The 24,994-nt window shown below is 40.4% G+C and overlaps 5 protein-coding genes across 11 annotated transcripts; 2 read left to right on the top strand and 3 right to left on the bottom strand.

Annotated features, from left to right (window-relative positions):
* Positions 1-163: 163 nt before the first annotated feature.
* On the top strand, positions 164-2,764 carry LOC124308412 (cilia- and flagella-associated protein 36). Of its 2 annotated transcripts, none has more exons than XM_046771116.1 (6): positions 164-374; positions 473-648; positions 770-957; positions 1,031-1,376; positions 1,432-1,485; positions 1,567-2,764. In XM_046771116.1, exons 1-6 carry the CDS (start codon positions 266-268, stop codon positions 1,822-1,824), a joined length of 1,131 nt encoding a protein of 376 aa, XP_046627072.1. In that variant the 5' UTR covers positions 164-265; the 3' UTR covers positions 1,825-2,764. The 2 variants fall into 2 exon arrangements, with proteins under 2 accessions (XP_046627072.1, XP_046627073.1); XM_046771117.1 differs by having other exon boundaries at positions 165-374; positions 1,435-1,485.
* LOC124308404 (serine/threonine-protein phosphatase 4 regulatory subunit 3) lies at positions 1,933-12,345 on the bottom strand. Of its 3 annotated transcripts, XM_046771104.1 has the most exons (6): positions 11,700-12,339; positions 10,169-11,604; positions 8,239-9,837; positions 7,983-8,146; positions 7,483-7,897; positions 1,933-7,253 (listed from the first exon to the last, which is right to left on the bottom strand). In XM_046771104.1, the coding sequence occupies exons 2-6, from the start codon at positions 10,364-10,366 to the stop codon at positions 7,167-7,169; spliced, it is 2,463 nt and encodes an 820-aa protein (XP_046627060.1). In that variant the 5' UTR covers positions 10,367-11,604; positions 11,700-12,339; the 3' UTR covers positions 1,933-7,166. The 3 variants fall into 3 exon arrangements, with proteins under 3 accessions (XP_046627060.1, XP_046627059.1, XP_046627061.1); XM_046771103.1 differs by having other exon boundaries at positions 10,169-12,345; XM_046771105.1 differs by having other exon boundaries at positions 7,983-8,134; positions 10,169-12,335.
* Positions 12,346-14,370: 2,025 nt separating this feature from the next.
* Positions 14,371-17,508, bottom strand: LOC124308406 (E3 ubiquitin-protein ligase synoviolin A). Of its 2 annotated transcripts, none has more exons than XM_046771109.1 (8): positions 17,145-17,500; positions 16,788-16,880; positions 16,565-16,717; positions 16,196-16,486; positions 15,856-16,070; positions 15,499-15,719; positions 15,044-15,404; positions 14,371-14,880 (listed from the first exon to the last, which is right to left on the bottom strand). In XM_046771109.1, the coding sequence occupies exons 1-8, from the start codon at positions 17,271-17,273 to the stop codon at positions 14,556-14,558; spliced, it is 1,788 nt and encodes a 595-aa protein (XP_046627065.1). In that variant the 5' UTR covers positions 17,274-17,500; the 3' UTR covers positions 14,371-14,555. The 2 variants fall into 2 exon arrangements, with proteins under 2 accessions (XP_046627065.1, XP_046627066.1); XM_046771110.1 differs by having other exon boundaries at positions 14,711-14,872; positions 17,145-17,508.
* Positions 17,509-17,737: 229 nt separating this feature from the next.
* On the top strand, positions 17,738-20,187 carry LOC124308416 (speedy protein 1-A-like). 2 transcript variants are annotated; one of them, XM_046771123.1, is made up of 4 exons: positions 17,738-18,278; positions 18,818-18,959; positions 19,265-19,528; positions 19,714-20,187. In XM_046771123.1, exons 1-4 carry the CDS (start codon positions 18,221-18,223, stop codon positions 19,868-19,870), a joined length of 621 nt encoding a protein of 206 aa, XP_046627079.1. In that variant the 5' UTR covers positions 17,738-18,220; the 3' UTR covers positions 19,871-20,187. The 2 variants fall into 2 exon arrangements, with proteins under 2 accessions (XP_046627079.1, XP_046627078.1); XM_046771122.1 differs by lacking the exon at positions 17,738-18,278 and adding an exon at positions 18,325-18,648.
* LOC124308401 (rho GTPase-activating protein 21-like) lies at positions 20,024-24,912 on the bottom strand. 2 transcript variants are annotated; one of them, XM_046771089.1, is made up of 8 exons: positions 23,946-24,912; positions 23,686-23,884; positions 23,246-23,414; positions 23,060-23,146; positions 22,879-22,953; positions 22,695-22,770; positions 21,955-22,616; positions 20,024-21,874 (listed from the first exon to the last, which is right to left on the bottom strand). In XM_046771089.1, the coding sequence occupies exons 1-8, from the start codon at positions 24,648-24,650 to the stop codon at positions 20,536-20,538; spliced, it is 3,312 nt and encodes a 1,103-aa protein (XP_046627045.1). In that variant the 5' UTR covers positions 24,651-24,912; the 3' UTR covers positions 20,024-20,535. The 2 variants fall into 2 exon arrangements, with proteins under 2 accessions (XP_046627045.1, XP_046627047.1); XM_046771091.1 differs by having other exon boundaries at positions 23,722-23,884.
* Positions 24,913-24,994: the final 82 nt, after the last annotated feature.

Below are 24,994 nucleotides of genomic sequence, written 5' to 3'. Positions count from 1 at the left end.
TTCTTTTGACAAAGTGTCGATGTTTTGCATTTACCGAAAAAATTGCATTCTCTAAATTACATATTTTTTTCTTTAATGAATATCCCTCCGGATCAAGAATTGCAAAATGTTCCGATTTGAACACTGCTACTGTGTCAGCTGCGACATTTCACTACCAATGTTTAGATGTTGTTGCCATGGCGACAAGCCTGACATTACAGAAGTCTGATGACAAATTTTACGGTAGTGACAGGTTGATAGAGAAGTCTGAATAAAAAAAATAATTATGAGTGAAAAGGATGACAGTTCCTGGGTGTTTGATTCGCTGGTGGGATTTCTGCAGGGTCCGATCTGGTCGGCGCCGTTGTTAACTTTCATAGAAGAAAAATCGCTGAGTAGGAATTATCGGATTGCCATTACATTGGAAGAGTTCAATGCTACTTACGTCTATCGATTAGCCTGACTCATTTTACGCCTCTTGCTCCCCTTTTAGTTTTCGACGGTGAGACGGAGGACAGCGAGGAGTATCGCCACATCTACCAAGAGTATAAAAACCTGGTAGATCTTCTCCTTGGCTGCTACATGGAGGACATGGGCATAACTCCCGAGCAGTTTGAGCATGCCTGTACATTAAACAAGAACACAAAAATGCCGATACAGTTTCAGCAGGTGAACAAACACTCGATGTTCACTTGTATTTTCTCTTCTCTATCAGAGTAAAAATAGTTCTCGATGCAAAACGAGATAGAGAATGTTAAAAATTATAAAACCTTCTAAAACGCAATTGCAGAGTCTCTTCGAGCAGATTTGGGCTGCAAACGAGTACGAGATATTTAAGAGGATGATGATTCAGAAGAACTTGGAACTCCAGTTGCAGGCACTGAGTTTGATTGAACAGAAGTACGGCCTGACTCCAGCGTCGCTAATATGTGACGAAGACGGTCTACGGGACGAACTAGTGATGGAGGAGCTGCTGCAGTGGGTGTAGATTGAAAATTAAGAATGATGGACCTGAGGCTGCAAGGTCACGACGAGTTTGTTTCAATTTCAGGAAACAGTACGAGCTTGAAGATGAAACGGATACGGAGCAGGAATCGGATCAGGCAATGCGTAGGGAACACCAGCGTTTGGCGACACAGTACAAGACGGAGAGACAGCTGCTGGAGCGAGCACTGATGGAAGAACCATCGGCAAAATCCTCGTCGGGTTTTTCGCCAGAGCAGGAGAGACGAGAAACGGAAAAAGTAGTCAGCGTTGAACCTCTTCAACTGACAAACACAGCTTTGAAATCCAAGAAGTTTGGCGTTTTGCAACCGATACCGCAAAAACTGAAAAAACCAGGCGAAGATAAAATAGGAGAAGAAATTGAGTTGGTGACAAAAAACAGTGACAGAAAAGTACGTAAGAAATATACCATGCATTATTGAAATTCAATTCGATCCTTCTTCGTAGCAGAGTTTGGATCCTGCACTGCTGCCCGCGGCGAGCCGCAGCAAACTGTCCGATGTGAGTGGATACATCAACTTTCGAAGTGACAATTGAAGCCTCATTCTTTTCTTCGTCTTATATGTTTTCTTCTGTTTCGAGGCTGGTGACGAGGAGATTAGGAAGCGCCAAATATACCTGAAAACTCAAAGAGACAAGCTGGTCTCGATGAAGAAGGAGGCTCGTAGTCAGCGTCTGAAGACAAACGCGGCTCGTCCCGGATCGGCACGAGTGGTAGCAGAGGCGTCGATGATGGGCATGCAGGACTTGGAGTCGCCGCAACTCTTGATGGAAGATTCGAAAATTCAAGTTCGCAAGGCTCTCGCAGCCAGACTAAAAGCCGAAGTAGTCCGCAAGTGATCAACTGACACGTTACTGGAAATAATATGAACAATTTCTTTTAAAAAGACCATTCGGTGTACACAATTTTCACTCTTTGTCCAAGTTAAAATGTTTTTTTTATCTTCGTTCGAAGACAAAGAAACATTAAACTATGATGATCCAATATTTAGAATAGCATTAATGATATTGATGATAATAATAGACGTTGTTTATCGTAATGTCAACTAAGACGATATTAGTAGCGATATTATGAATCTTACATATAAAATAAATAGGTTTCCAGTTAAGCTGATTTTTTTCAATAATATTGTCAATGGCTTGTGAACAAAGATAGTATCAAATGGATGTTTATACGCACGAAGAACACTTACAGATGAATTGCTATTCAAAAAGCTACTACATGCGATTTTATCAAAATATTATGATAAGCAATTTTTTTAACACATGCATACAGTTTTGTGACCTTTTTGCAGATGTATTCGATTCACAACCGAATTCTGTACTCGTCTCAATTTTAACATACAAAGCTATGGTGGCATATCATTGAAATGTATCATTGCCAGAATGACGGGTGATTATAGTTAAATAAATGCACCTCGATCGGGTAAGGGAATTGAGCGTGAAAATTAATCCAAGTTCTTTTCTAATTTTAAGATTTATTTAATTAAATATTTTTTTTCTTCCTCCTTATTTTATCATTAACCAATATTATTATTAAATTTTTCTTCCTTTTTTTTCATCACCGCGCTTCTACACATTCATGTAATTTGTATTCATTTACAATCATTCGTTAAACAAAAAGAGAAGAAAAAAAAAAAGAGATGTTAAATAAAAATTTTCTCCCCTTCGATAACGCTCTTTGCTGCTCATGTAAGTGTACTATGCCGTAGTTCGGGCTGGATTTGATCGTCTTTTCTTCTTCAATGTTTAAAACGCAGTACTAAAATCACTAGAGAAATTTTTTCTATTCATTGTCTCTGTGGTGTCGATTCAAAAGTCACTTTGTTTTGTACACTGCTGTTAGCGATATTTTCGGCTATATCAATGGCATTGAATTTATTTCCAAATCAAATCAATCACCAGTGTATGGAAATATATTATCGATTGAGTGAAATAATTAATGTACATCTTAACAATTTGCTATTTGATATCAAACATTACAATGCATGTAAAGTTCTATTTTGTTCTTTTATTATTTGTATCTTTAAATTTTTGCAAGAAAAATAAAGATTTTTCTCTTATCACGTTTTCTTCACAATTCGTTTTTCTTCCACAAAATTGATTCTTCGATAAAATTCAACTAACTATATTTATATACATGAACATGCGTAAACGCACGACAAAAATTTCATTGCTATAGTTTAAAAGCGAATTTTGGAGATATTTTAAATCTTTTTCTCAATCCGCATTGTCGTCGCGCAATGATTAAATAAAAAAAGTTTTCTTCTTGCTTGAGAGTAAAATTATAATTATAATGAAGCAGGCAATTCGTACGTCGTTGCTATTCTCGGTTTGTTTTTTTTTTTACTACGTTTAGGTTGGTGTTAATTTGCTGTTTTTAATTTTGATCAGTGACGTAACGGATATTATAATAATGATAATAATAATAATAGTAGTAGTAGTAGGAGCAGTAATAATAATGTATAATAATTTATTGTTTAGTAGTAATAATGATAATAGTATGTTATCGTTCATCCAGCCCGGGGCATTTAGTCGCCAAAATTATCTTGATTTTGGTAACAACTATACATTAAACATACATAAACACATACGTCGTACGAACGTTTCTCATTGTTCATTCGTCATAACTAATAGGTAGGTGTGATTATTATACTTTTGGAGAATTTCTCTCTCTGTTGTCTCATGTTTTCGTCACTTTTTCTTTCATTCATATTCATTTTCATTTCAATATGATAGTACGTACAATAAACATATCGTACCAAACTATAATATGCTGATCGATTAGAGCTGAAAACGTAATTCGAAAACAATGATTGATTGATTAACATTGTTCCTTTTTTTCGTTTTAGTAGCGAAAAGATCTACTCTCTTCTTTTCACCAATTGCCATTCTTCTTCTCTTCGAACATCATAATTATATTTTATTCTCTCCATGGTCGAATATTATATACGTTTCTTTTGCCCACCTTCGAATTCGTGCTAATTTTTGTCTCAAGGATTTCTGGCACGCTATCCTCTACCCAAATCATTATCAAGATACGTTGTCACAATATTATCCAACTTCACACATGACGCATAATAATAACAACAACAACGACGATAACAATAATAATATCATTGTACGTCGTAAAGTTTTCAATTAATGCATTACTACGCATAGGTATACAATACTGGAGAATATGTATAATTAGAGATCAATCGCATTAGTAATTATATAAAGTATACATATGCGAGTAACTGTTATACAAAGTAGAACGAGCATTACTATTTCTACTATTGTTATTATTATTATTATCATCATCGTAGCAATCATTGTGATAAATTTGACATTGAAAGGAGATTCTATTTCTCTCCTCTGGGCGTATGGGTGCACATGTGTTTTTCTCTTCAATCATTCAATAGAGAAAGAGAAAAGAAGCATTAGAAAAAAAAAATCCCGTTAATAACGACAAACGGACGGTGCATTGTATGTATAATTCTTTCTCTCTCACTTTCACTTCTTTTTTTTTTTTTGTTTGTTTTTCTTTTCACTGTCGTTACGTTTAAAATCACACGATATACACCTACAGATATTTCATTTGTTGTACAGCATACAGAATTTAGAAACGACAATGTCTGATGGAAGGAAAACAACATACGGATAGTAAAGAAAAAAAAAGGAAAAAAAAAAACATTCAAGAAAAATTTTGCCGTAAAATCATTGTTACTTTCGCATGAATCTGTGTCAAATATACATTTAGAAAGAAAAAGTAGCACTCGACCGTACTTTTATTCAGTTATTAATTACTTAATTATTCGTATTTATTAACTAATCGCTTATATTTGTATATACTTAGTTTACTTTACTTATTTAGTTATAATAATCAATTAATTAATTACTTAGTCGTTATTTAAATTTACGACAACATCTGTTTTGTTCTTATTGTTGTTTGTTTACTTTAGTCGTTCTTTACTACTTACACTATTCTTCATCGCGTATGTTGGCTTCATTCTTTACGATATCTTTATTTAGTCTCATTTTATTCATTTGTTAAAATCTTCCCCCCCCCCCCCCCACCCTCTCGTTGCCGATCATAAAATGTTTAAAAATTTCCCTCCCTCTAGTATCGAACGATAAATTGAATCGTGCGTTACGTAATAAAAATCATAGTAAAACACACGGACTGGTACAAACGACGTTAAGCGTCCGTTAAACATAGTTTAATCCACTGTTTAGTTCCGTTTACTCAATTTTCCAATTCCATCTTTCCCCTCCGTTGTTCGTAGTTTTTTTTTCTTACCTTCCTTCTCTCCTTATCTAATTTTATTAATATTATATACTCTGCTACACTCTCGTCTGACGTCAGTCCGGGCGGTATGAATTTATTCATTACTTCCTTTTCGTATGTTGTTTATCAAATTCTATGTACAGATTAGCTCCCTGCGACCTGTTCTTCTCACCTAGTCAATCAATAATAGAAGTAATAGTAGTTGGTGGTAGTTGTGTAGTAGTTTGTAATAGTAGTACTGTAGTGACAATAGCATTAACAGTATCAGTAAAAGTAATAATAATATTTTTAATGATAATAATAGCAATAATAATAATAACAATAATAGTAATAATAATAACAATAAATCAGATTACGTATACCACTTTGAAAAAATTATTATACCCTATACACAATTATTATTATTACAGCCTGCGAGTGAAGAATACCAATTATTCAAAGTGATGGAAAATTCGAATGAAAAGATATGAAAATGGCGATTGATCATTTTAAACATCGATAAATTATTCAAAAATAATCCCTCACTATCTCGTCATCTGGATAGGAAATGAAAATGAAATAAGTTTGGAGCATTGCAAATGATGATAGGAGAAACAAAAAAAGATAGATGAAACTTATTTAATCGCTGACAAATGTACAGTATGACGGAGCTGATCTAAACAAGAAAATAATTACGAGGATAGGAAGAGAGAGAAAACCAAAAGAAAATATCAATAAAAAGTATGATTCAAATAGATGCGTCGATTGTTAAATTTTTCCCTTAATCCGTTGATTTTCTCTTTCTCTCTTTCTTTCTCTTCCAGGCGCAGCACGACACCGAGAGGAAAGCACAGTGTTAATTCTTCGTCTTCTGTACGTCATGTACATTAGTTTTTCTTTACTTTGCCTTATCCTTCTTGTTCTTCAATCTCTTTGATTTGCTTCAGTGGACCGGTACCAATCGCGGTACGTCGAATGACAAATAGAACCGTTATAGTCGACAAGCTGCGTTTAGTTTTAATGTTATAGTTACAACACCGAGTTGCCTCGCGCGCTTCCTCTCATCCTGTCAAGTAGTCCGAGGGTGCCTTTGCTAAGATTTGATAAAATTTCAGTGTATTCGACAGCTGAAAAAATCTGGTTCACCCAGAGCCCATAGAATGAATGAATTTCTCTTTTCCGACTGACTGAAAACTGTATCAAAACAAATTACATTTCTCAACCTCTGAAAATCATTGCCGGCGCAAAGATTCTAGAATGGAAGAGTATTGCTCCCTAGTCACTGTCGCATATATATATAAAAGTTCAAATATTCCCTTCGCCTTGCTCTTTTCACTCTCTCTTTCGCTCTCACCCTGTCTCTATACTTTTCCATCCTTTTTCCTCTTAACCACTTGTATTTATGTATGTATATCTTGCATATATACATATAAGTATGTTTGTATATTTATGTATAGTATATCGTATGTATGTATGCGTGTATCTCGTGCTCGGTGTAGTTTGACCACATTGCCCTTTCTTCTCCAGCTCCTCTTCATTCTCCTCTTCGTTGCATACTTTGTTTTGTTTCACCTTACTTGTTCGCTTGCGGTTGCTTCTTCGCATTTGAAAAACCGATCTTTCACATCAATTTCCGCGCTAGTACAATTTTTATTTATTTTCTTCTTTTTCCTTTTATCGTCGTTTCGTGTATAATTTTGTTTTTTCTTTTAAATTTTCCGTTTCCTTTATAGCCAGTTTCGACGCGCGGATAGATATACTCGAGTTGGTCCTCCCTCCCGTCCTTTCGCGGCCCTCGATACAGACACGCACGCACACACGCACAGATATATCCTCTACGAGCTAGGCTCGGGAACATGGATATATGTATATCATATTCGTTCATCACGTCACACGGCGATAACACGACGCCATCCATTTATTCTACAATGGACTATGAGAGCCGCTGCCGCTTCGGCGTCGGACTCAACTCGGAATCCTCCTCCTCCTCGTCCGAATCACCCTCATAGTCGACAAGACCCTGAAATAATACGTTATTTGTTCAATCGTCGATACTGATACTTAGCATATCAACCCTAGATCAATTTACTAGAAATAATTTTTATTTTCATTTCGGATCACAGATGCCAAGGTCCAATTATGAAACTTATCTCAAAGAACATCAAAGCGATTTTTCAAAAAATATTGTGGAAAGAAGAGTCAAGTCTTATTCATAGATTACGTGATTGTATGTTTCTTGAGATCATTACCTTCCTAAATATAGCAGCTCCAGTCTTTTCTATCACAACGCTTGGACTCGTAGCACTCTCGGCGGGTAACGGAGAATCATTGGAAGGTTGGATGCTGTTCAATTGCGGTTGTTGTTGTTGTGGCGGTTGTTGTTGCTGCTGTTGGTGCGTCGTTGCATTATTATTGAGTACAGTTTGTTGCTGTTGCTGTTGCAGCTGTGGAGTCTTCGGATCCACAGGATTAGGATCTGGTGCCGGATTAGGCGTTGGGGGTTGTTTTTTGGCAGCAGCCGGCGGCACAATGTCCGTTGCAGCCGCGGGAACGACCGCTTCTCCCTCATCGAAGTCCTCCTCCTCGTTGAACCACATTTCCTCTTCCTCGTCGAGCTGCCGCTGATCGCGACGGTATCGGCTGTTCCTTAATATCGAGGGGACGCTGATGTGCAGACAAAAAAGCGTGAACAAAAATAGTTAGTAAGAAGTAAAGAAAGCTAATTTTGTAAATAAAAAAACAGACTAACCTGTCCAAGGCGCCTCTGTCGCGATCTTTCAGTTTGTCCTGGTGCTGTTCATACCTCAGTTTGAGCGCTTTGAAAGTCTGAACATAATCAATGGCCTCCAATTCCTTGGAAAAGTTCTCGACGACGTGAGAACACAGCGACTTTATATCCTCCTGGAACGCGGTCAACGTTTTCGACGTTTGCACGTATGATTAAAAGTGTACATAATTTGTTTTACTAGTATGTAACGAAAACAATTTAAGAGAAATAAACTCACCAGTTTGATAAATTCGAACATTTCTAGAATCGCTGAATCGAGCAGATTGTACCTGCCATTATTTCTGACAAAAGCGTCAAATACGGGGGCGAACAGGTTTCCCTTGATTATGTATCTGTTGTAAAACTCGTCCTTCAGAGCAATGATTTTTCTCATAAACCTTAAGGCGCAGAGGACAAGGAACGTGTGCGTCGACTTCATGAGAACGAGTATTCTCCTCAGCAAGTCCTTATTGAGAATACAATTTTTAATGTGATAGGTATGATGCTCAACGCAGAACGACAAGAGTTCTAAAATGAGACCGAGCAGCTGGACAGTCCTGTAATCCTCGCGCGCAGGCCTCTCACCAATGGTGTTTGCCAGGAGCGGGGCAATCAAAGTGCAAATGCTGTTTTTGTAAAAGTAATTGAGAAAGTCGGTTTTCTCCGACTTGTTAACAGATGCGAGCATATTTTCAGGATCCAAAAGCAGGCGAAGAACGCCGGCGAGTTGGACGGCTCCGCCAAGTTCTGGATCACTATCCCCAACGAGTTGGGCGACGACGACGTTGATCAGCATCTGCTCCTGCTCTGTGTTGTTGATTTGCTGCAGCGTGTAGTCCCGCACAACGCTAGGTGAGTACTCAACAATGTACGTAAGAATGTCAATGCTGGCCGTTTTGGTCGGTGCGTCGTTTATGCCGAGAGTGATTTCAAGGGCAGGAAAAATGCCAAGGGCAGTGAGGGTCTTGTAGAATACCTCCTTTCCCTGCGGCTGGAGATTCTGGGAGAAGTTGCAGAACTCCTTGAGGAACAGGACAAGGTCTCGCCGCTTAGCATCCGATGTTGACTCGTCCGTAAGCTGGCTGAATAGCTCTGTGAGGAACTTCTCGTCGTCCTGTATTAGCGTGACGATTTCCACCTTATTGAAAAATATGAAACTGCTCAGTGTGCTGAGCATGTTGTCCTCGAAGACGCTGGGTGTAGGCAGAACCACGTCCTGAATGTACTGGACACGATAGGTTTGGTGTATCTTGGCGAGTAGCTCGGCATTCGTGATTGGGATCGCCTGCTTGAACCGTGCCAGCTGTCTGAGGTACTCTCTGTGACGCTTTGGCTGCGGAAGCGTGGGCTCGTACTCAAGGCAGCCAACGACGTCGAATATCGTATCGTCTCCAAACATCACCTCAAAGAGGGCGTTCTTGTTTAGAAGGAATATGTTTTTGAATATGTCATAGAGGTGGTGGAGACCCTCGATGTTCTCAAGGTCCTCACACGTATGGAACAAGTTCAACAGCTTCTTTATATAACTCTCAGACTCCAACGCCATCGCCAGCTTCTCCTTCCTTATCGGCGACGATAAACAGTTACCCACCAGCTCGTTTATGTCCTCCAGCCGACCTAATTCACACGGAGGCAACTCGATCGGCGGTGCCGAGTCCGACATGTCGTCAAACCTCTCATCCTCGGACTCCTCTACTATGTCCTGCGTTATTTCCACAGACGGATCCTTGCCCTGTACCTGACATATCTTTTCCCATATCTCGTCACACCCTGCCTTCTCCTGAAAGCTCAGCGCCAGATCAAAGTTGTCTCCTTCCGACCATACAATCAGTGTGTCCTGCAAAGTTTGAAAATAAAAACATCAGCTTCTTCCTACATTAGAAACTCTGAGAAGAATAATTTCAACGCTTTTGCAAGTGGCAACCATATAACAAGGATATCAAATCGACTATAGTCAAATGTGATTGAAACAATAGAAAGTAATTGACCTCTTAACCATACAATCGGATTTACCAACAGAGGTACATCAATATTATATTAATGACACACCTGGAGTGCTAAAATAAATTAAAATCATGCCATCTTGGTAATAATCCACATGATTGACTTTATCAATGTGTCAACAGAGTATACTGTCTGAAATATTTTATGCTTCGGCTTTGTTTTACCTGTTGTTTTTGATACGCGGTATCAGGTTGAATCTTGCTTTCTAGTAAAAGTGATCCGTCGCTCTCGGCTCTGACCAAAAGTGAGATTCCCTTCAATCTGTCGACGTACGATGACGAGACATGTCCGGTACCGCGATCATCCCACTGCCGATCGGCGTTCAGAGCGTATAGCTTGACTCTTCTTCGCGTGTCCGTCATTGTGGTATTCTCTTCGATTCAAATATATATTATAACTACCAAAACAGCATCTATAGTGTCTATCTACTCGAATATGTATACTTTCTTACTTCTCTTTTCTTTCTCAAGAAACCCAAATTATTATTACTACCTCTATAACTATATTTATGACGTCACCACAAAAAGATTCGCATCATAGGTTATGATTGGCGTTTGTTTTACTTTCTCTGTTGTCTCTTTTCTGTCTTCACTTTCTTTTTCTCCCCTGATTCGAGGTCTTGAAAGATCCTCCCAGCGCCTGATCAAGTGTCCGTGTAAGTCGAACAACCTTTGACGATCGACCTAGGCAATAAAATCCGCATTATTGTTATTTGGCTTTGGGTATGTATGTCTATTCCTTCAAATCTTCGCGCTCAGTTTTCAGAGTCACCGATAATTCAACGCCCAGATATTTTCAGTAGTATGTAAGTTTGCGCCGCATTTTGCTTTTTTCTTTACTTTTCTCTCTCCCCAGACTGTAACTGTCTACAAACAACGTAGAATATGCGAGTGTGCGTAAGCCGTGTTACATATGCACGTGTATGTGTTTGTGTGTGTGTGTGTATATATATATCGTTAATAGTATTGTTTGTCTACCCCCTTTTTTTTTCAACCTTCCTTGCACCGATTTTCATTATCATTATTATTACTATAACTTTATATTATATCTATTCGATGCCTGCTCCTTTTTCTTTCTCCTCAGAGATTTAGCAATCACGCAGGGTTGCTGCTGCCTGTGTACAATATCGGTAGCGCGGGAATTCGAGGATTGTCGTCGTGTTTCCCGTACGATCTTACACTCACTCATTCACTTATTACTCCACTCAATATTCATAAGCGTTTGCACTTAATACGACTCGGTTGGTTCTCCACGATCGTCAATCACCACCCGTTTGATTAAGCGTGATAAAATATATGACTTTCTTCTCAGACAGTTCTTCTCTTATATCTTTATCTCTCTTTATTTTTCACCAAAATAATCACCGACTGTGTTTCTTCCCTCGATATCGTCGTTCTCTTCCACAGTTTCTTACTACTATCCCTTTCTCTCCTCCTGCTACTCTCTCAGCGGCACTTTTCGCACGTTCTTTTGTTTTTTCTTTTTTTTATAACATGTCGTACGCATACTACGACACGACACGTCGTACACATGCGTGCGTGCGTTATTGCCTGTCGTCGTCCACAGTTATATGATCATTTGGTCGTCGTACGTCCGTTGCCTGCGGATAACGGAAACTCGACGATAGAGAACGGACGGAAAAAACAATAACAATAAACGATAATTGATTGGCGATAGAAAATTGACGGGTTCTACCAAAAAACTATGCAGGCTTGATACACTACAATCGTCGGCCAAGTTTCCCCCTCAACCCCCTAAACGTAAAGGCGATCCACCGACAACACTAAGCTGCTGCTGCTGCTGTTGCTGTTGCTACTCTCTTCAACGGTGTTTGTAGCGACGGCAGCGACGAAAACGGCTGCAGCGAAACGAACGGTAGAAAATTTGTGTAGAATCTTAACAGCGGCACGTCTTTAGACGAATCGGAAGATGTGTGAACTTGTGTGCGTGTGTATACACCACACCGAAATAATATGTGTAATTCTTTCGTTGACGGAAAACAACGCGCGGTCGTGTTTAAGCGGTCGGGACAATCCGCGGCTCCTCGACGCTATCCGCGTACCGTTACGAGAGTCAATCCAACGACGCAACGTCCGCACAATACATCATCCCGATCACCCTACCCCGCCGATGATCTCTATTCACGTTCTATAATTCACGTAGACACTCAGCAGCCACAACATTACACTCCGCCATATTAGATCACAACAACGCGCCACGGGGTTCACCGCGCCGATTTCACAGCTCCGCCCCGCGATATTTGAATTTATCCCAATTTCTCCTCGTCGATCCTAATATCTTGATGGGAGGGAGACTCCTGCTAGAATGTTCTGCTTTGAAACAGCATCGCTGAAACTGAGAAGCCCTTTTACCTTCTTTTGTCAACCAAGATTCAAGAATATTTACAGCGTACAGGCGTCATTGTACATAACTGTATGTAAAAAAACACATTTGAAAATTTATTGTACATACCGCAACAATTTACATTATATATCCAGAAACCGTGTACAGGTTACTTCAAGATTATGAAAACGTTAATTTTGCAAAAAAAAAAATTATATACTTTGCATATTTTCTGTTCTCTACCGAAATCTACAAAGGAATTGATTTTCTATCGCGTAGGGGTGTTGAAATTGTTACAAACGAGACATAAAAGCTGCTGTAAATATAAAAAGTGAAGTCTGCGTGGCATTTCGGTATGAATAATACGGTGATCGTAACGCGTATTAAAAAGTCGCTGAAAAGTAAACTGCGATTTATTTGCTCTCCAAAGCATGGCTTAAATGAATCTGACTATTCGTACCTAGATAGACGACAAAATTTGCAAATGATCGTTGCACGGTGTCGATAAGTGATTTCTTTGGTCCACCAACTGCCGATAATGAAAACGCCGAGATCACTGTCTAAAATGCAAATAAACCAGTGAAAAAACAGAAGTAACAGGAAAACATCACATATGCAACATATATACTTACAAATAGACAAATAATTTTATTATCATTATTGTAAACAAGAGTTGTTATTATAATTTCAATAAACTCTATCATACAAGTTTTTATTTTCTTTTTTACACATCGATACAGTGAATTCTCACTTTGCCACCGCATTGGTGTCACAACCTTGTCCCATAAAAACCCCCACTGTTAACAGTAATTCAATTCCCAACGAATTGTGTCGATTCGGGTACGCTGATGCCTAATGCGAATAATTGAAATACGACTGGTGCCTGAACCTGAAACATTTTATCTGATGAGAAAAAATTGAGAAAACGAAAAGAAAAAACTATTTCTAGCCACCTGTTTTCGAACAAATTATAATAACATAATTACAGATAGTTTTATTTATATTAGAAATATACAAACAATAATACAGACGTCAGGTGGTACTTTTGTATCTGTAGAATAAGTTGACTAATATTTGGTTTATCAATAATCACGATAATAATTGCAATTATGATGAATATACAAGATAAATGAAGTATCAAATGATTCAGCTGTAAATATGAATCTATACTTTTGCCATCGAAAGAGGGATAGGGATATTGAAGAATTATGCAAGAAGTGTACACCCGTCGATAAAATTCGTTGGTAATCTAGCGATTCGGAAAGCAAAAAACAAAAAAATCAATATGACGAGAGAAAAAACAATCAGCTATTTACACAGGTAATGCTCGAAGGAATTATGGCAACGGTCAACATACAGTAGACCTATTGTAAACGAAATCTTACTATTACAATCGGCCGGGATTCTTGAGCATCGCAAATTTGATAAAATATTTACTAACACCTACTGCGAAGTCCCGAAAAATTTGAACTGATTGTAGCAATTCGAAAAAAAAAAAAAAAAAAATGTACGGTAGTTGTTTACTCCCGTTTTTATTCTTTTTCAATTTGAAATATAATAAATAGAAATTTGGACAGACTCCCGTGACGGTATATTTTCTTTTTATATTTACTGCAGTGGTAGTGATACCGGTGCCAGATGGTAAAAAAATATAGGGAAGTAAAACGTGAAATAATCGAATCTTTTGTATGTTGACTTATCACCTACAGACACAGTTTTTCTTGTTCATTCCCGAAATAGTTAAGCAGTCCGTTTGATAATTTATCGTTAAAAATGATTACTTGGAATTCTTATATCAACTCGGAGAAACTAGTAAAACTTTTGTAGGATATACACATTACTTATATATTTATATTACACATAGGTATATAACATATTCCAAACTCTCGAGAAATGAAAATAATATTCATCGAAAAAATCTCATTACTATTCTTTTTTCATTTCTTTTATACAGCAATCATTGATTTCGTGATCAGCGTCCTTTTTCAAAAGAAATTCTTTGCTTCTTTCGTTTTTTTTTTTCCCAGAATCAGTACACAAGTCCTAGCATTCGTTTGTCCAAACGGCATTATGCCGAGTAATTAATACACCGCGTTTTCGTTTGATCCGGCCATATTAGGTATTTTCGTTTACATACAATAATATTGTATACGACCCGTCTGTTTTACGCTGAAGAGAAACACGCGTTAAATTAATTGTTTTCTTTTTTCAATCCGTCGTCGTCGTTGTTTGTGCTATGAATTTTTGCAACCGCCTTCTCCTCAACATCTCCTTCTCGTCAGTTGGTTCTGTTCTTGTTCTCGACGTGGACGGAGTCGCGTGATTCTCGTTTGACGTTGTTGCGTTCATTGTCTTCGTATCCGTTTGCACAATACTCTCGTTCGACACACCACTGCTACCAGGTAAAGGTTCACCGGCAAATTTGCCCTGCTCGCTCATACTCGGCCCCGCATCCTCGCTGTGATTCGCCTTCTCTTCCTTCTTTTCCTTCTCCGCCGTTTCAGCCGCCGACCCCACGTGTGGCCCTGGAATGCTGGGGATTAAGCAACAGACATAGTTACGCAGTTTACATTTAACGCGCCACGAACTAGAAAAAATTGTAATTCCAAGAGCTAATCCACTCCGCTCAATCTCAAGCTCTACTTTATTCTCTGCAAGAAACAGAACAAAAAAATAAAGACAAAACAACTCCTCACTTGGCAGTAGCAGCAGCAGTTTGGTACTGGCTCATCATGGCGTTGGCAGCGTCAAGCAAAAGCTGAACTCGCTGAAGTGTTTGAATTCTGGCCTCAACTGCCTGGCGCATATTACCCTCCATTGCCCGGAGCTCTTCGTCGGTGAGTGTGGTCAGATTGGGAGGAGGAGCAGGAACAGGAGGCAGGTGAACCATCGGAGGAAAAGGTGGCACGAAAAGTGGCAAGCTGCCTGGAGGCACAGATTGGAACGGAGGCAAACCGATGTTGGGGGCGTTATTCTGGCCCTGGATCTGCGCGCCAGCTCCTTGCTGTGCTTGAAGACCCATCCAGAAGCCAGCTGGCATTTGAAATGGCTGATCAACTGTCAAGTTGAAATTCAAGAGAATTTAGATGAGTAATTTTTCTGAACAACAAACGATGTACTGTTTCGTTTATACATTTGTAAGCTTAACTACCTTGCTGATTAACACCTTGTGCCTGGGCTGCTTGCGGGGCTTGTTGACCCGGCGCAGGAGCCTGATTCTGGGCCCTCGGGCCATTATTGGCTGGTGTGGGTCGCAAGATGTTCAATCTGCATGTTGGGCAGGTTTGCTGACGTTGAAACCAAGATCGGAGGCAGGCGGTGTGGAATATGTGGTTGCAGGGAAGTTTTTTACTAGCAGTAAACATCTCTTCCCTGGAAAAACAAATGCATCAGTTTTGTCAGAAAGAAATACATTGTCATTGGAGTCGAGTTTACACAACTGTTTTCTCGAATCTGAAATGTATTCAGTGTTTTATCCCTACTTCTCTGCAGTCGAAACACGACATACCTGCAAATAATGCAGACATTGTCCGCGGCTGCTAATTCCTCCGGAGTCGCGTCTGGATACAACGTGTTCATGTTCCTGATTGCTCTTCTCGACATCACCACGTCGTGGAATGCTTTCTTGAAATTGCGCATTGTGTAGTACATCGGGCGGAAGGCAAATAACGGTAGTGTGTATATCCTGACCATTATGGTGACAAACGCAACGTACAAGATCACCTGTGATATTGGAAATTAAACTTTACTTGTTTCTTTTCATTTTTGTTACGGTCCTGGATTACATTTCATCAATAAAAATTTTTTTTCTTAAATTGAAACAGTCTTCTCAACCCTTTGCATTTTACCTTCAATAGCCCAATAATCAGTTCCGTGTAGAGCAGAAAAACTGCCTTGTTATCCCAGGGATTTTCACTCTGAAGATCGACCGTGTGGAGCACATACTTGATGGTGATGTTGAGAACGACAGTAAGGAGTATGGCGTATTCAAAGCCAAAGACGAGCTGCACAGATGCGCCTTTGGTGAGGGTCGACATATAGGCATACTCGATCATCGTTCCATTTATCGTGAATAAAAGAGTCAAGAGGCTCAAGACCCTCACATGGAACAACCAGGTTATCACGGGACTTCTTTCCATCTGCAGAATCAAAAAAACAATCAGATGTATATATCCAATAAACCAACTATGAAGCATCAAAGAGACGAAGGGGCTCACAAAATCGACTCGATCCTCGGCGAGCCAGTGAAATGATTTGAGAAACAGCAGCAACGTAAAAAGGGCTATGAACTTGGGGCTGAAGTCGTCCCTGAATACCGTGAAAGCAAGACAGGTCTCCGTCACTGCGTACCAGGCCCGCTCAACCAGATGCTGAAAATGTATAAGACATGATATGAAACAAGGTCGATTACTCTGAAAAAGCAGCAAAAGCACAGCTTACCTCAAGTTCAGCGGCTCGGAGATTACCAAAGAATATCTTGCGTAGGAACGTATTCATTATAAAAACCAGTATCAACCCCTGGACGTATATTACCTAGAAAAATAATAACACCTCGAGTAAAATTTATACCAGCTATGCATGGTTCGTATGGACAGCAGCCAGTTCTTATCTGCTGTGACAAGCTAAAATTCTAGAATCTAATAACAACAACAAAAACAAATATGTGATAACCACACAGTCAGAGATGCTGCAAAGATTCGAGAACACGGTAGAAAATTGAACGACAAGGACTGGCATAAGCCTGATCTTCGTAACCATAAGGAAAGTGAAGATAAGAAATATAATAAGACAACTTACGGCCATACTGGGGTTGGACTTGGTTATGTAGACGACGGACGGGTAGAACTGTTTCTTCTGGTAATAGGCATTGCCGATGACGGCGCAGGTTAGCGCAACGCTTATTAAAGTGATACCGGCTGTCCTCATCGTTTCGACTGACTTGAGCTGCAGGTTACATGGGTGTGTGTCAGGTCGCCTGGCCAGTGGTCCTATTTATTTGTCGTATTTGTTGATGCTAGTTCTGATGCTGCGATCTCGATACCAAGAATTTTGCTTTTATGTGTCGTATTAGGCGAGCTTCATGATATTTGGCACAGTCGTGTCGTGTGTGTGTGCGTTTGTGATTGGATCGAGATGAGGGACGATTTGACAACTTGAGTGGCGCTCGTATCGTGCGGCCAGTCGGCGAACTGTTATTAATAAATAGCAACGCTACCAACCGATAAAAAAGATCTCGAAAATTTTCCTTTAGTATCCCTGAATATCGTACGCATTGTGATAATGTATGATAACAATTTTTCATCTTGCGATTGGCAATCCTGCCTTAATTTCAATCCCGTGGATCACTGCTACGCGCGGGCGATACGGATCATTGCGTAACAGGTTTTCGCAATTTGGATAATCCTCATTAGCTCTCACGCGTGTCTTTGATTTTCGTTCACCGCGCGTGCGTCACATCGACAGAATATTCGATAGATAAAATAACAAATTTCAACCTGAAAACCGGTGTAGCTGATCATTTATCGTGTCATTCAGCATCGCGTGCGTTTCTTTAATGCAAAGTTAAGCCGATCGACTCGAACTTCGGTCGGCTTGACTCGCGAACTATTTGTACAGGTGGTGTGACGCGATTGGTTGCCGAGTCAACAATAGCCGTCGTAGTTTATCCGCTTTCTTCGAAAAGAAAAAAACGGTTCATCGGTATCACGTGCACGATCGTTTTACTTATCGGTCCCCTGACCGAGCCTCTATCTCCGCGCAATCGATCGGAAGATTTGCAATAAGAAAAATCGTAAAATTCTCTCACACGTGCCGCGGGATTTTTAAACGCGAAATTCATCGACGCTGCGCGCCCTCGCAAGTCTCTTTCTCGAATGTGTATTTTTAAAATCGTGAAAACTAAACTGCGGTACACGCACAACAATGAGAATAGTACACACGCTTTGTTTTACCATTGACTAATATAATTACATGTAAACATATAGATCGTTCTAATTTTTGTTATCGTCTTTTGTTTTTGTACAAATATTCTTCGACTGTTTTCAAACGAGAGAATTCAACAGTTGTTGGTCCCATTACACGTTTTTTTTTTTTTTGTCATCGTTTTTGTTATCACTCAAGAAAATCTATCAACAGTCAGAGACAAAACGAAAGAATCGAAAATAAGAATTTGACAAAATGGAGATTGAAGTGCACGACGAACAGTTGCAAAGAAACATTATCCTTACGTCAACGACGAGCTGCGCCCCAAGACTAATACGGATAAAATCTTGGAGCGTAATTTCATTCTTTAAATTAATCGGTAAACTGATCCATATTCATCTCGACCTACGATTACACAACATTAAAAAGCAAAGAAACAAACTTTCAAACTTGAATCAGGAAAAACACGAATTTAAGCGTTACGCGTCTTCCCCAGCTCCTCATATTTACACCATTGTTCATTGACTATGATCATTTTTCTCCCACAGACGATGAACTCGACGACTTCCTGGACGCTGATCAGTGCTGTAGGATGGCTGACAACTATCTGATCGCGATGGTGTTCACCTACTTCCTCAGAGCTGCTCTACGACCAGAGGAGTACACAAAAACGAATTTCTTCGTGGCCCTGTAATAGGAAACCCGTTTTTTAGCGGTTCACTTTCTATTGCATAATCGATTAGATAAAGTTTTCAATAAATAGCAATAAGCTTAATATCTTATGTATAGATCATCTCATCGGTAACTGGGGAAATATATTCAATACAGAGTTTAATTGCAAAAGCGCAAGCAGACGATGAGAAAAAAAAGATGAGACATCTGTATCAATGGGAAAATACTGCGTTCATGTACTTAAGTAATTGAGATGAGTAAAAGAAAATGTAATTCATCCATTTACGGTAACTCACGACTGTTTGTCTACTCAATTCACCCAGATACTTGGCCCATGACATGGAAGAGGATCAGGACGACGCTCGCGTGATGATCCGCGATCACATTGGCCTTGATGAACCTGAGGTCAGTTGTTCGCCGTCCCTGTTTTTCACACAAAAGGACAAATTCTGGGAGAGGATGCATCATCGTGGCGCGGTGTCTCGCCTCTGCTGTGACAAGGTGATGCAGATGATAAGACCCTTCCACAAGGTCTGGTCTCGTCGGAGACACGTAAACCACTCGGGAGCCTCCAGGCATTCTAATAGGTGAAGGCAAAATGTTTGATGAAAATTACGTATTCAGTATACAGATTATCGAAAAGTATAATAGTATGATTTTTTACTTCATTGCTAGTCCAATTGAGCTTTCTCATTGTTAGAAGCAGCGATGTAAAATGCCTACAACAAAAATGCTTTAATACAACCTTGTTTTTTGTTTTTCTTTCATGCAGGAAAGATGATATTTGCCCAAACTGTCCAAAGACTGTACTTTCACAGTATTCGACTTCGTCGTCAGATTTCAGCCCAGAAGTTGTCTTCAGTTTTCGAAGATCTAGATTGTCCAGTCACCGAGTTTTACACAACCGTTATAATTTCGATTTTGAATAGATTAGTTTTCTAGCAGAGTACAGACTGTGAAATAATTTTTTAATCATTCACACAGCCCTTGTTATGTTCCTTCCTAGAAATTGGTGTATACACTTTGTTATATGTTATTTTAATTTTTCCTCCCGGTATAAGATAAGTAATCGTTACCTCGACTCTGCGGGACATAATTTATTGTGTAGATTAAAATAAAAATCGATCACATTTATCGACGATACAATTAATACAGAATCCGTAGATCGCCGGCAGTACGCCGTAATAAAGTACAAAATACATTAGGATTTACGATGTAAAAGCTGAGAATAAAATATATAATATAATGACAGTCATTAATTCGTAACAAGGTGAAAAGTGATAATGAAAAATGAATTGTTCAAGTTGAGCTAATTGCGGCCTAAATTACGCTCCACTCGAGAAGTCCGAAGCGACACCCAGAGTGCACTTAAGTCAAGATCATTAACCAGATCTGTGAGTTAGCCGGTTTAATTCTCTGCTCAAAACTAAGTACAATTTTTTTTTTTCTGACATTTTTCGTACAATGATCCCACTGTTTATTTATTCACGGGCAAATTTTCTGTAATAGAGAATTTATGTAACAAGAATTTAAAGAAAATGAAGAATGTTTTAATTTATTTTTTTCAAATAGCTGTAAAGACAGCACTCATTATTCAAGTTGAGAAGCTCGTTAAAGCTACAGCCTTCATCGGAGTGCGTCGCGAATCATTGCATTGTTTTCTTATCAAATTTTTTGCATCTTTGGGCGTTTTCAACGTTAAAGGCCGTTTGATATGGGGAGTTTTGCACGGCGTCAGTGACTCCACGTTCAATATGTTTCTATTCGTTTCTTTGGGTATGCAGTCAGGGGATTTCTGCTTCTCGCTGGGACTGAACAAGTTCTGATTCTCCTTTTCGCAATGAAAATTATTTCCACTACTAAAATACAAGGATTTATTAAGATTGCTTCTCTCAGTTTTTACGTCATTTTTCGTGGTATCCAAACGCCGGCTGGCCTCGTACTTCTCACCGCTCAGCCTGGCTCCCCTTTTCTCCGAACCCGGTTGGGGATTCTGATGCGACGGCATTATGGTCAGTTCCATTTTGATCAGTGGCGATGTTCCTGTCGAGTGAAGGAGCTTCAACTTGGCGCTGCTGTTCTTTGGACTTTTACTATTTTTCCTGCGTGGTGTTCCACCAATTTTCCTTAGTCCAGATGGACTGTCGGTGCTGTCCAAGCTCTTCGTTTCCCTGGCTCTCCCCAGTTTTACGGATTGTCTTCTAATCGCTTCAGTTCTAACATCTCTGCTCTTATTCGACCTGCTGGAAGCGTCCTTCTTGGAAGTCTCATCGAACAGCCTCGCCTTAGCCAGAACCATCCCAGCGTTCTGAGTCCTCAGTTTGGCAATTGACGCCCTACCGGTCTGTTGGGTGGGAGTGCGAGACCTGACTTCTGAGCCGAAGTAGCAATCCGCATCTCTCCAATTGACATTGTTGTCCCCGTTAACCATTCCCCCTTCTGCCACCCCTGTGGTTTCCCTTGTACCTAGACGCTCGTTGTTCAACGTGACGTCCTGTTGACTGTTGGACTTCTTCAGTTCCTTCATCTTCTCATTGAAGTGTCTGGAATTGTCTATAAACTCCGAACCGTGGAAAGAGGACGCGCGCCTTACTGTCGGCCGCAATGCACTGTCCGACGCTTCTAGACTATCGTCGCGATCGCTGAGGAACGTATCATCGTCGCTCAGAGAGCCTTTGGTATGTTCAACGGTGTGAGTTATCAACGCATGGAGTTGCTGCTGCAGAAAATCGAGCCTCGCGTTTGTCTCATCACTGCATATGGAGTCTGAACCCTGGAGCAACTGAGAACGCTGCGACAGCCCGGTGTATACCGTATTGGGTCGGCCTCGCTTCAGACTGGACTTTGGACAAAAGTTATTCCGCTCCTCGACAGGTTCGTCGGTATTCGCGGGCTTGGCAGCGAGCCACGAGATGTGCCGGTTGCTTCGTTTCCTGGGGAAATAAAGAAATTATCGGATTTTAAAGTTGAGAAATTCGAGTTGTGGGCCAACGAGGATACAATTGATAATTACCCGACTGGTTTTTCTTGAGAGCGTCTTCGGAGGTTTCCGATCTTTCTGGCACTGGGTGAACGGATTATTTTGTGCTCCGCGGATCTTCGTATCTTCAACTCCCTGCTTAATCTTTTGGCGAGTTGATCAGCAGTCACGGTGCTGCCTATGCTAGCCTCCTCCAAAGTCTTTTCGTACTCACTTTGCACCTTGCTGGCCGAAGTCTGGCTCAAACTTTGGCCAGCACTCGTCGATATGCAACAAAACTCCTGAGAAATTCTGGACTCTATTGCTGAAACTCTGTTTTTTATCTCCTCATACTCGCTCTTTGGTATTGTTACGTACTCCTCGTTCCCTTTGACCATTTGGTCCGCAAAACTTGAAAACGGCAGGGCCTGGCGGCAGTTACTGTCCATCGGTTCTTCCGATGTTCGCTCCTCGGCAGTGTTCTCGTCCGACAAATTCACTTCTGCATCCATGAATATTTCGTCCTGGTCGTACTCCAAGTTGAGACCATCCTCAAGCTTTTTGTTCGCCTTGAGGAGAGACTGAGCCACTGTGAAACCGTCGTACCCTACCCGATTTTTCTTCGACCACGAAGAACTACTCACAGAACTCCAGCGTCTTTCAATCCTTGGCGAATTCGGGGCATTGTGGTTTTCCGAGTCTAAATCAGCGAATTTCTGAAAAAAATTTATTCCGTGAAGCCAACTCGTTACTTTTTACACTGGTTGTCCAGTGCTTGAAAAAACTCCACTCACCTGTTTGCTCTTTGAAACGAGTCTATCGAGGCTAAGCCGAATCTTTTTAGATTTCTCTAGTTTCTCACTGCCTGTTCTGAAATGAAGAAATTACGAGTTTTCCAATTTGTTACAAATAAATTTATGCCACGACAAAATTCACTTCCACCTGGCGAAGCACACGATATGAAAATATTGGGCTTACATCTCGATGTGCACTTTCTGCGAAAGGTATTTTCTGACTCGGGACTTTTGAACGGGACTCTTTTCTTTGTACGGGCTGTAATAAAACGGAAGCAGACAATAAAAGTTCAATATCGGGTATTTTGAAACACGAGAAATCTTTGCATGTAATATCAAAACCATACACTCTAACCATTACATACTTTGGATCATTACATATTATGGATGCAAACATAGTGTTTTCTGGCCGAGGATAACCGCCGTCAGGCAATGTCTGAAGTACTTGACGCCTGTAAGTCAATATAAACGCAATAAATACCCCCAGAACGTTGATAAAGAAGATAATAAAACACGATTGCAAAAAAGCCTATTTAAACTCGATTGCTTACTTTTTCTTTGCACTCAACGGTGCCGCAGACTCAGCCACTTTGCGCTTCTTCCCTGTTTTGATCGAAGGTGTGTCGGTAGCGCTGAACTCACTCGACACAACTCCGCTACTTGCTGCTGCGTCTGGTGATCCGCTCTTGCTAACCATTTTCTTCAACCCATTCAACATTCCTTTGGATTTAAAGAAAAACTATTACGCACTATTTATCGTCGAATAGATTTGAAACTGAATAATGATCATGATCACGCTGGTAAAACAAAAATTGTTAGAAAAAATGAATAGGAAGAGTTAGCCATGATCTCATACAAATACATTATTTATAGACAACCCCATTAAATTTCGACAACAAATAAGGCTGGGATCTTGAACTAGTCATAATCTTAAATAAGTTGATTGCCGCAAACAAGTATAGAGAAAATAAAGTCAGATGGATAGACGTACTCAGGTTGAGATTGGAGGCGCTTAGATGTGGCTTACGTGTAAGACTCCCGCTCCGTCGTTTTTTTTTCTTGTATTTGGATGGGTTTAGAGAGTCAGAGGTATTTATTTCAGTTTCAACACTGCCCGGAGTCTCGGAGGCAATGAGATCTGCTACGTGATCAGGAAGGACCCCGATGCGCTCAGCATTTTCGATCAATATCTAAGAAGCCGAGGTAACAGAATAAGTATCAACTCTTAGACTGCGCAAATTAGATTCTCACCTTTACTATAACAAGGTGGGTTTCCAGTCTCGACTGTACGGCCGACATGGTAGTTTCCTGAAGCGGCATAATACTGGGCCCCATGACTTTGGCTAGATTATCAATGCCCATTTTGTTCTGCCTCTCAAGCCTGGCGATTCGCTTCAAGAACTCGGCAAGGTAGGCGAGCGTGTTGAGGTGATGTGGAGGAAGGATCAGACACGCTATGAGCAGAGCCTGAACCCTGGAATTTTTTAGAAGCGCACAACGCAGAAAGACATCCTGGTAAATGCGCGGGATCAGGGGGTCAGGGAGGTCCCTGAAGAAGGTTTTTAGCACATTGGCAACGTCGACGACCTGGTACTTCTCACCCAGGGTGCTACCACCGTCGAGACGGGCGATAATCTCCTTTTGTCGGAGGTGGGATCCCGCCTTTCGGAATATTCCTTCCTGGCTGGCGTATTTCTCAATGTAGGAACAGGCTTGGGTGACGAACTGGGGAACGTGGACGATCGCCCCTGAGGATAGCTTCACGACATCGAGTGGCAGGTGGGCCAAACTCGTCTTGAATACCGTCTTCAGCGACTGACCGCCTCCCGAGTCCGGCTTTGCTGAAGAAGACGCCGCCGCCTGTTTCTTGATCCGGCGTTTAACCCCCAAATTCCGAAGATCGTTTGACAGTATCTGGTAAACCTTCTCCTTGTCCAACACGTCGTAAACAAACATATTTACCGTCTGGGCGAGGATCGGATAGCGCCAGATCCTCCAAACGGGTGTTCTTTATTCATAAAACTCAACTTCAATTTGACAATATAAAGTATAACAACTTGTTTGTAACAACGCGATTTGAATTATCGAAGTTTATTGTTGCCGGTTACGTATACGCATGTATATGATGTTTATCATTGTTTTCCAACCGCCTTGCCTCATGGTCGCTATGCAGTTCGTTGCGGAACGCAAAAAACTCGTTGCGTTCTGTAGAGGGGATAAATCTACTGATCTCTGCCGCGGGTGCGTTCCGAAACTAACCCTAGTGCTGTGAACCATCTTTTATTTCTTTTGCGTTGCCG

The sequence above is a fragment of the Neodiprion virginianus genome, chromosome 7 (assembly GCF_021901495.1).
Source record: "Neodiprion virginianus isolate iyNeoVirg1 chromosome 7, iyNeoVirg1.1, whole genome shotgun sequence".
Lineage (NCBI taxonomy): Eukaryota > Metazoa > Arthropoda > Insecta > Hymenoptera > Diprionidae > Neodiprion > Neodiprion virginianus.
This window is presented reverse-complemented; position numbering and strand designations above follow the sequence as displayed.

Coding starts and splice junctions, on each gene's coding strand:
- LOC124308412 (XM_046771116.1), top strand. CDS start 266: ATGAGTGAAAAGGATGACAGTTCCTGGGTGTTTGATTCGCTGGTGGGA. Junction 649..769: donor TGCCGATACAGTTTCAGCAG/GTGAACAAACAC, acceptor ACGCAATTGCAG/AGTCTCTTCGAGCAGATTTG. Junction 958..1,030: donor GTGATGGAGGAGCTGCTGCA/GTGGGTGTAGAT, acceptor TTTCAATTTCAG/GAAACAGTACGAGCTTGAAG.
- LOC124308404 (XM_046771103.1), bottom strand. CDS start 10,366: ATGACGGACACGCGAAGAAGAGTCAAGCTATACGCTCTGAACGCCGAT. Junction 9,838..10,168: donor CCGCGTATCAAAAACAACAG/GTAAAACAAAGC, acceptor CAAACTTTGCAG/GACACACTGATTGTATGGTC. Junction 8,147..8,238: donor TGTTCGAATTTATCAAACTG/GTGAGTTTATTT, acceptor TCGAAAACGTTG/ACCGCGTTCCAGGAGGATAT.
- LOC124308406 (XM_046771109.1), bottom strand. CDS start 17,273: ATGAGGACAGCCGGTATCACTTTAATAAGCGTTGCGCTAACCTGCGCC. Junction 16,718..16,787: donor TCCGAGCCGCTGAACTTGAG/GTAAGCTGTGCT, acceptor ATACATTTTCAG/CATCTGGTTGAGCGGGCCTG. Junction 15,405..15,498: donor ACAAGGTGTTAATCAGCAAG/GTAGTTAAGCTT, acceptor TCAACTTGACAG/TTGATCAGCCATTTCAAATG.
- LOC124308416 (XM_046771122.1), top strand. CDS start 18,525: ATGGAGATTGAAGTGCACGACGAACAGTTGCAAAGAAACATTATCCTT. Junction 18,649..18,817: donor TTCATTCTTTAAATTAATCG/GTAAACTGATCC, acceptor TTTCTCCCACAG/ACGATGAACTCGACGACTTC. Junction 19,529..19,713: donor GCCTCCAGGCATTCTAATAG/GTGAAGGCAAAA, acceptor TCTTTCATGCAG/GAAAGATGATATTTGCCCAA.
- LOC124308401 (XM_046771089.1), bottom strand. CDS start 24,650: ATGTTTGTTTACGACGTGTTGGACAAGGAGAAGGTTTACCAGATACTG. Junction 23,415..23,685: donor CGCCTCCAATCTCAACCTGA/GTACGTCTATCC, acceptor TTAAATCCAAAG/GAATGTTGAATGGGTTGAAG. Junction 23,147..23,245: donor CCGTTGAGTGCAAAGAAAAA/GTAAGCAATCGA, acceptor ATTGACTTACAG/GCGTCAAGTACTTCAGACAT.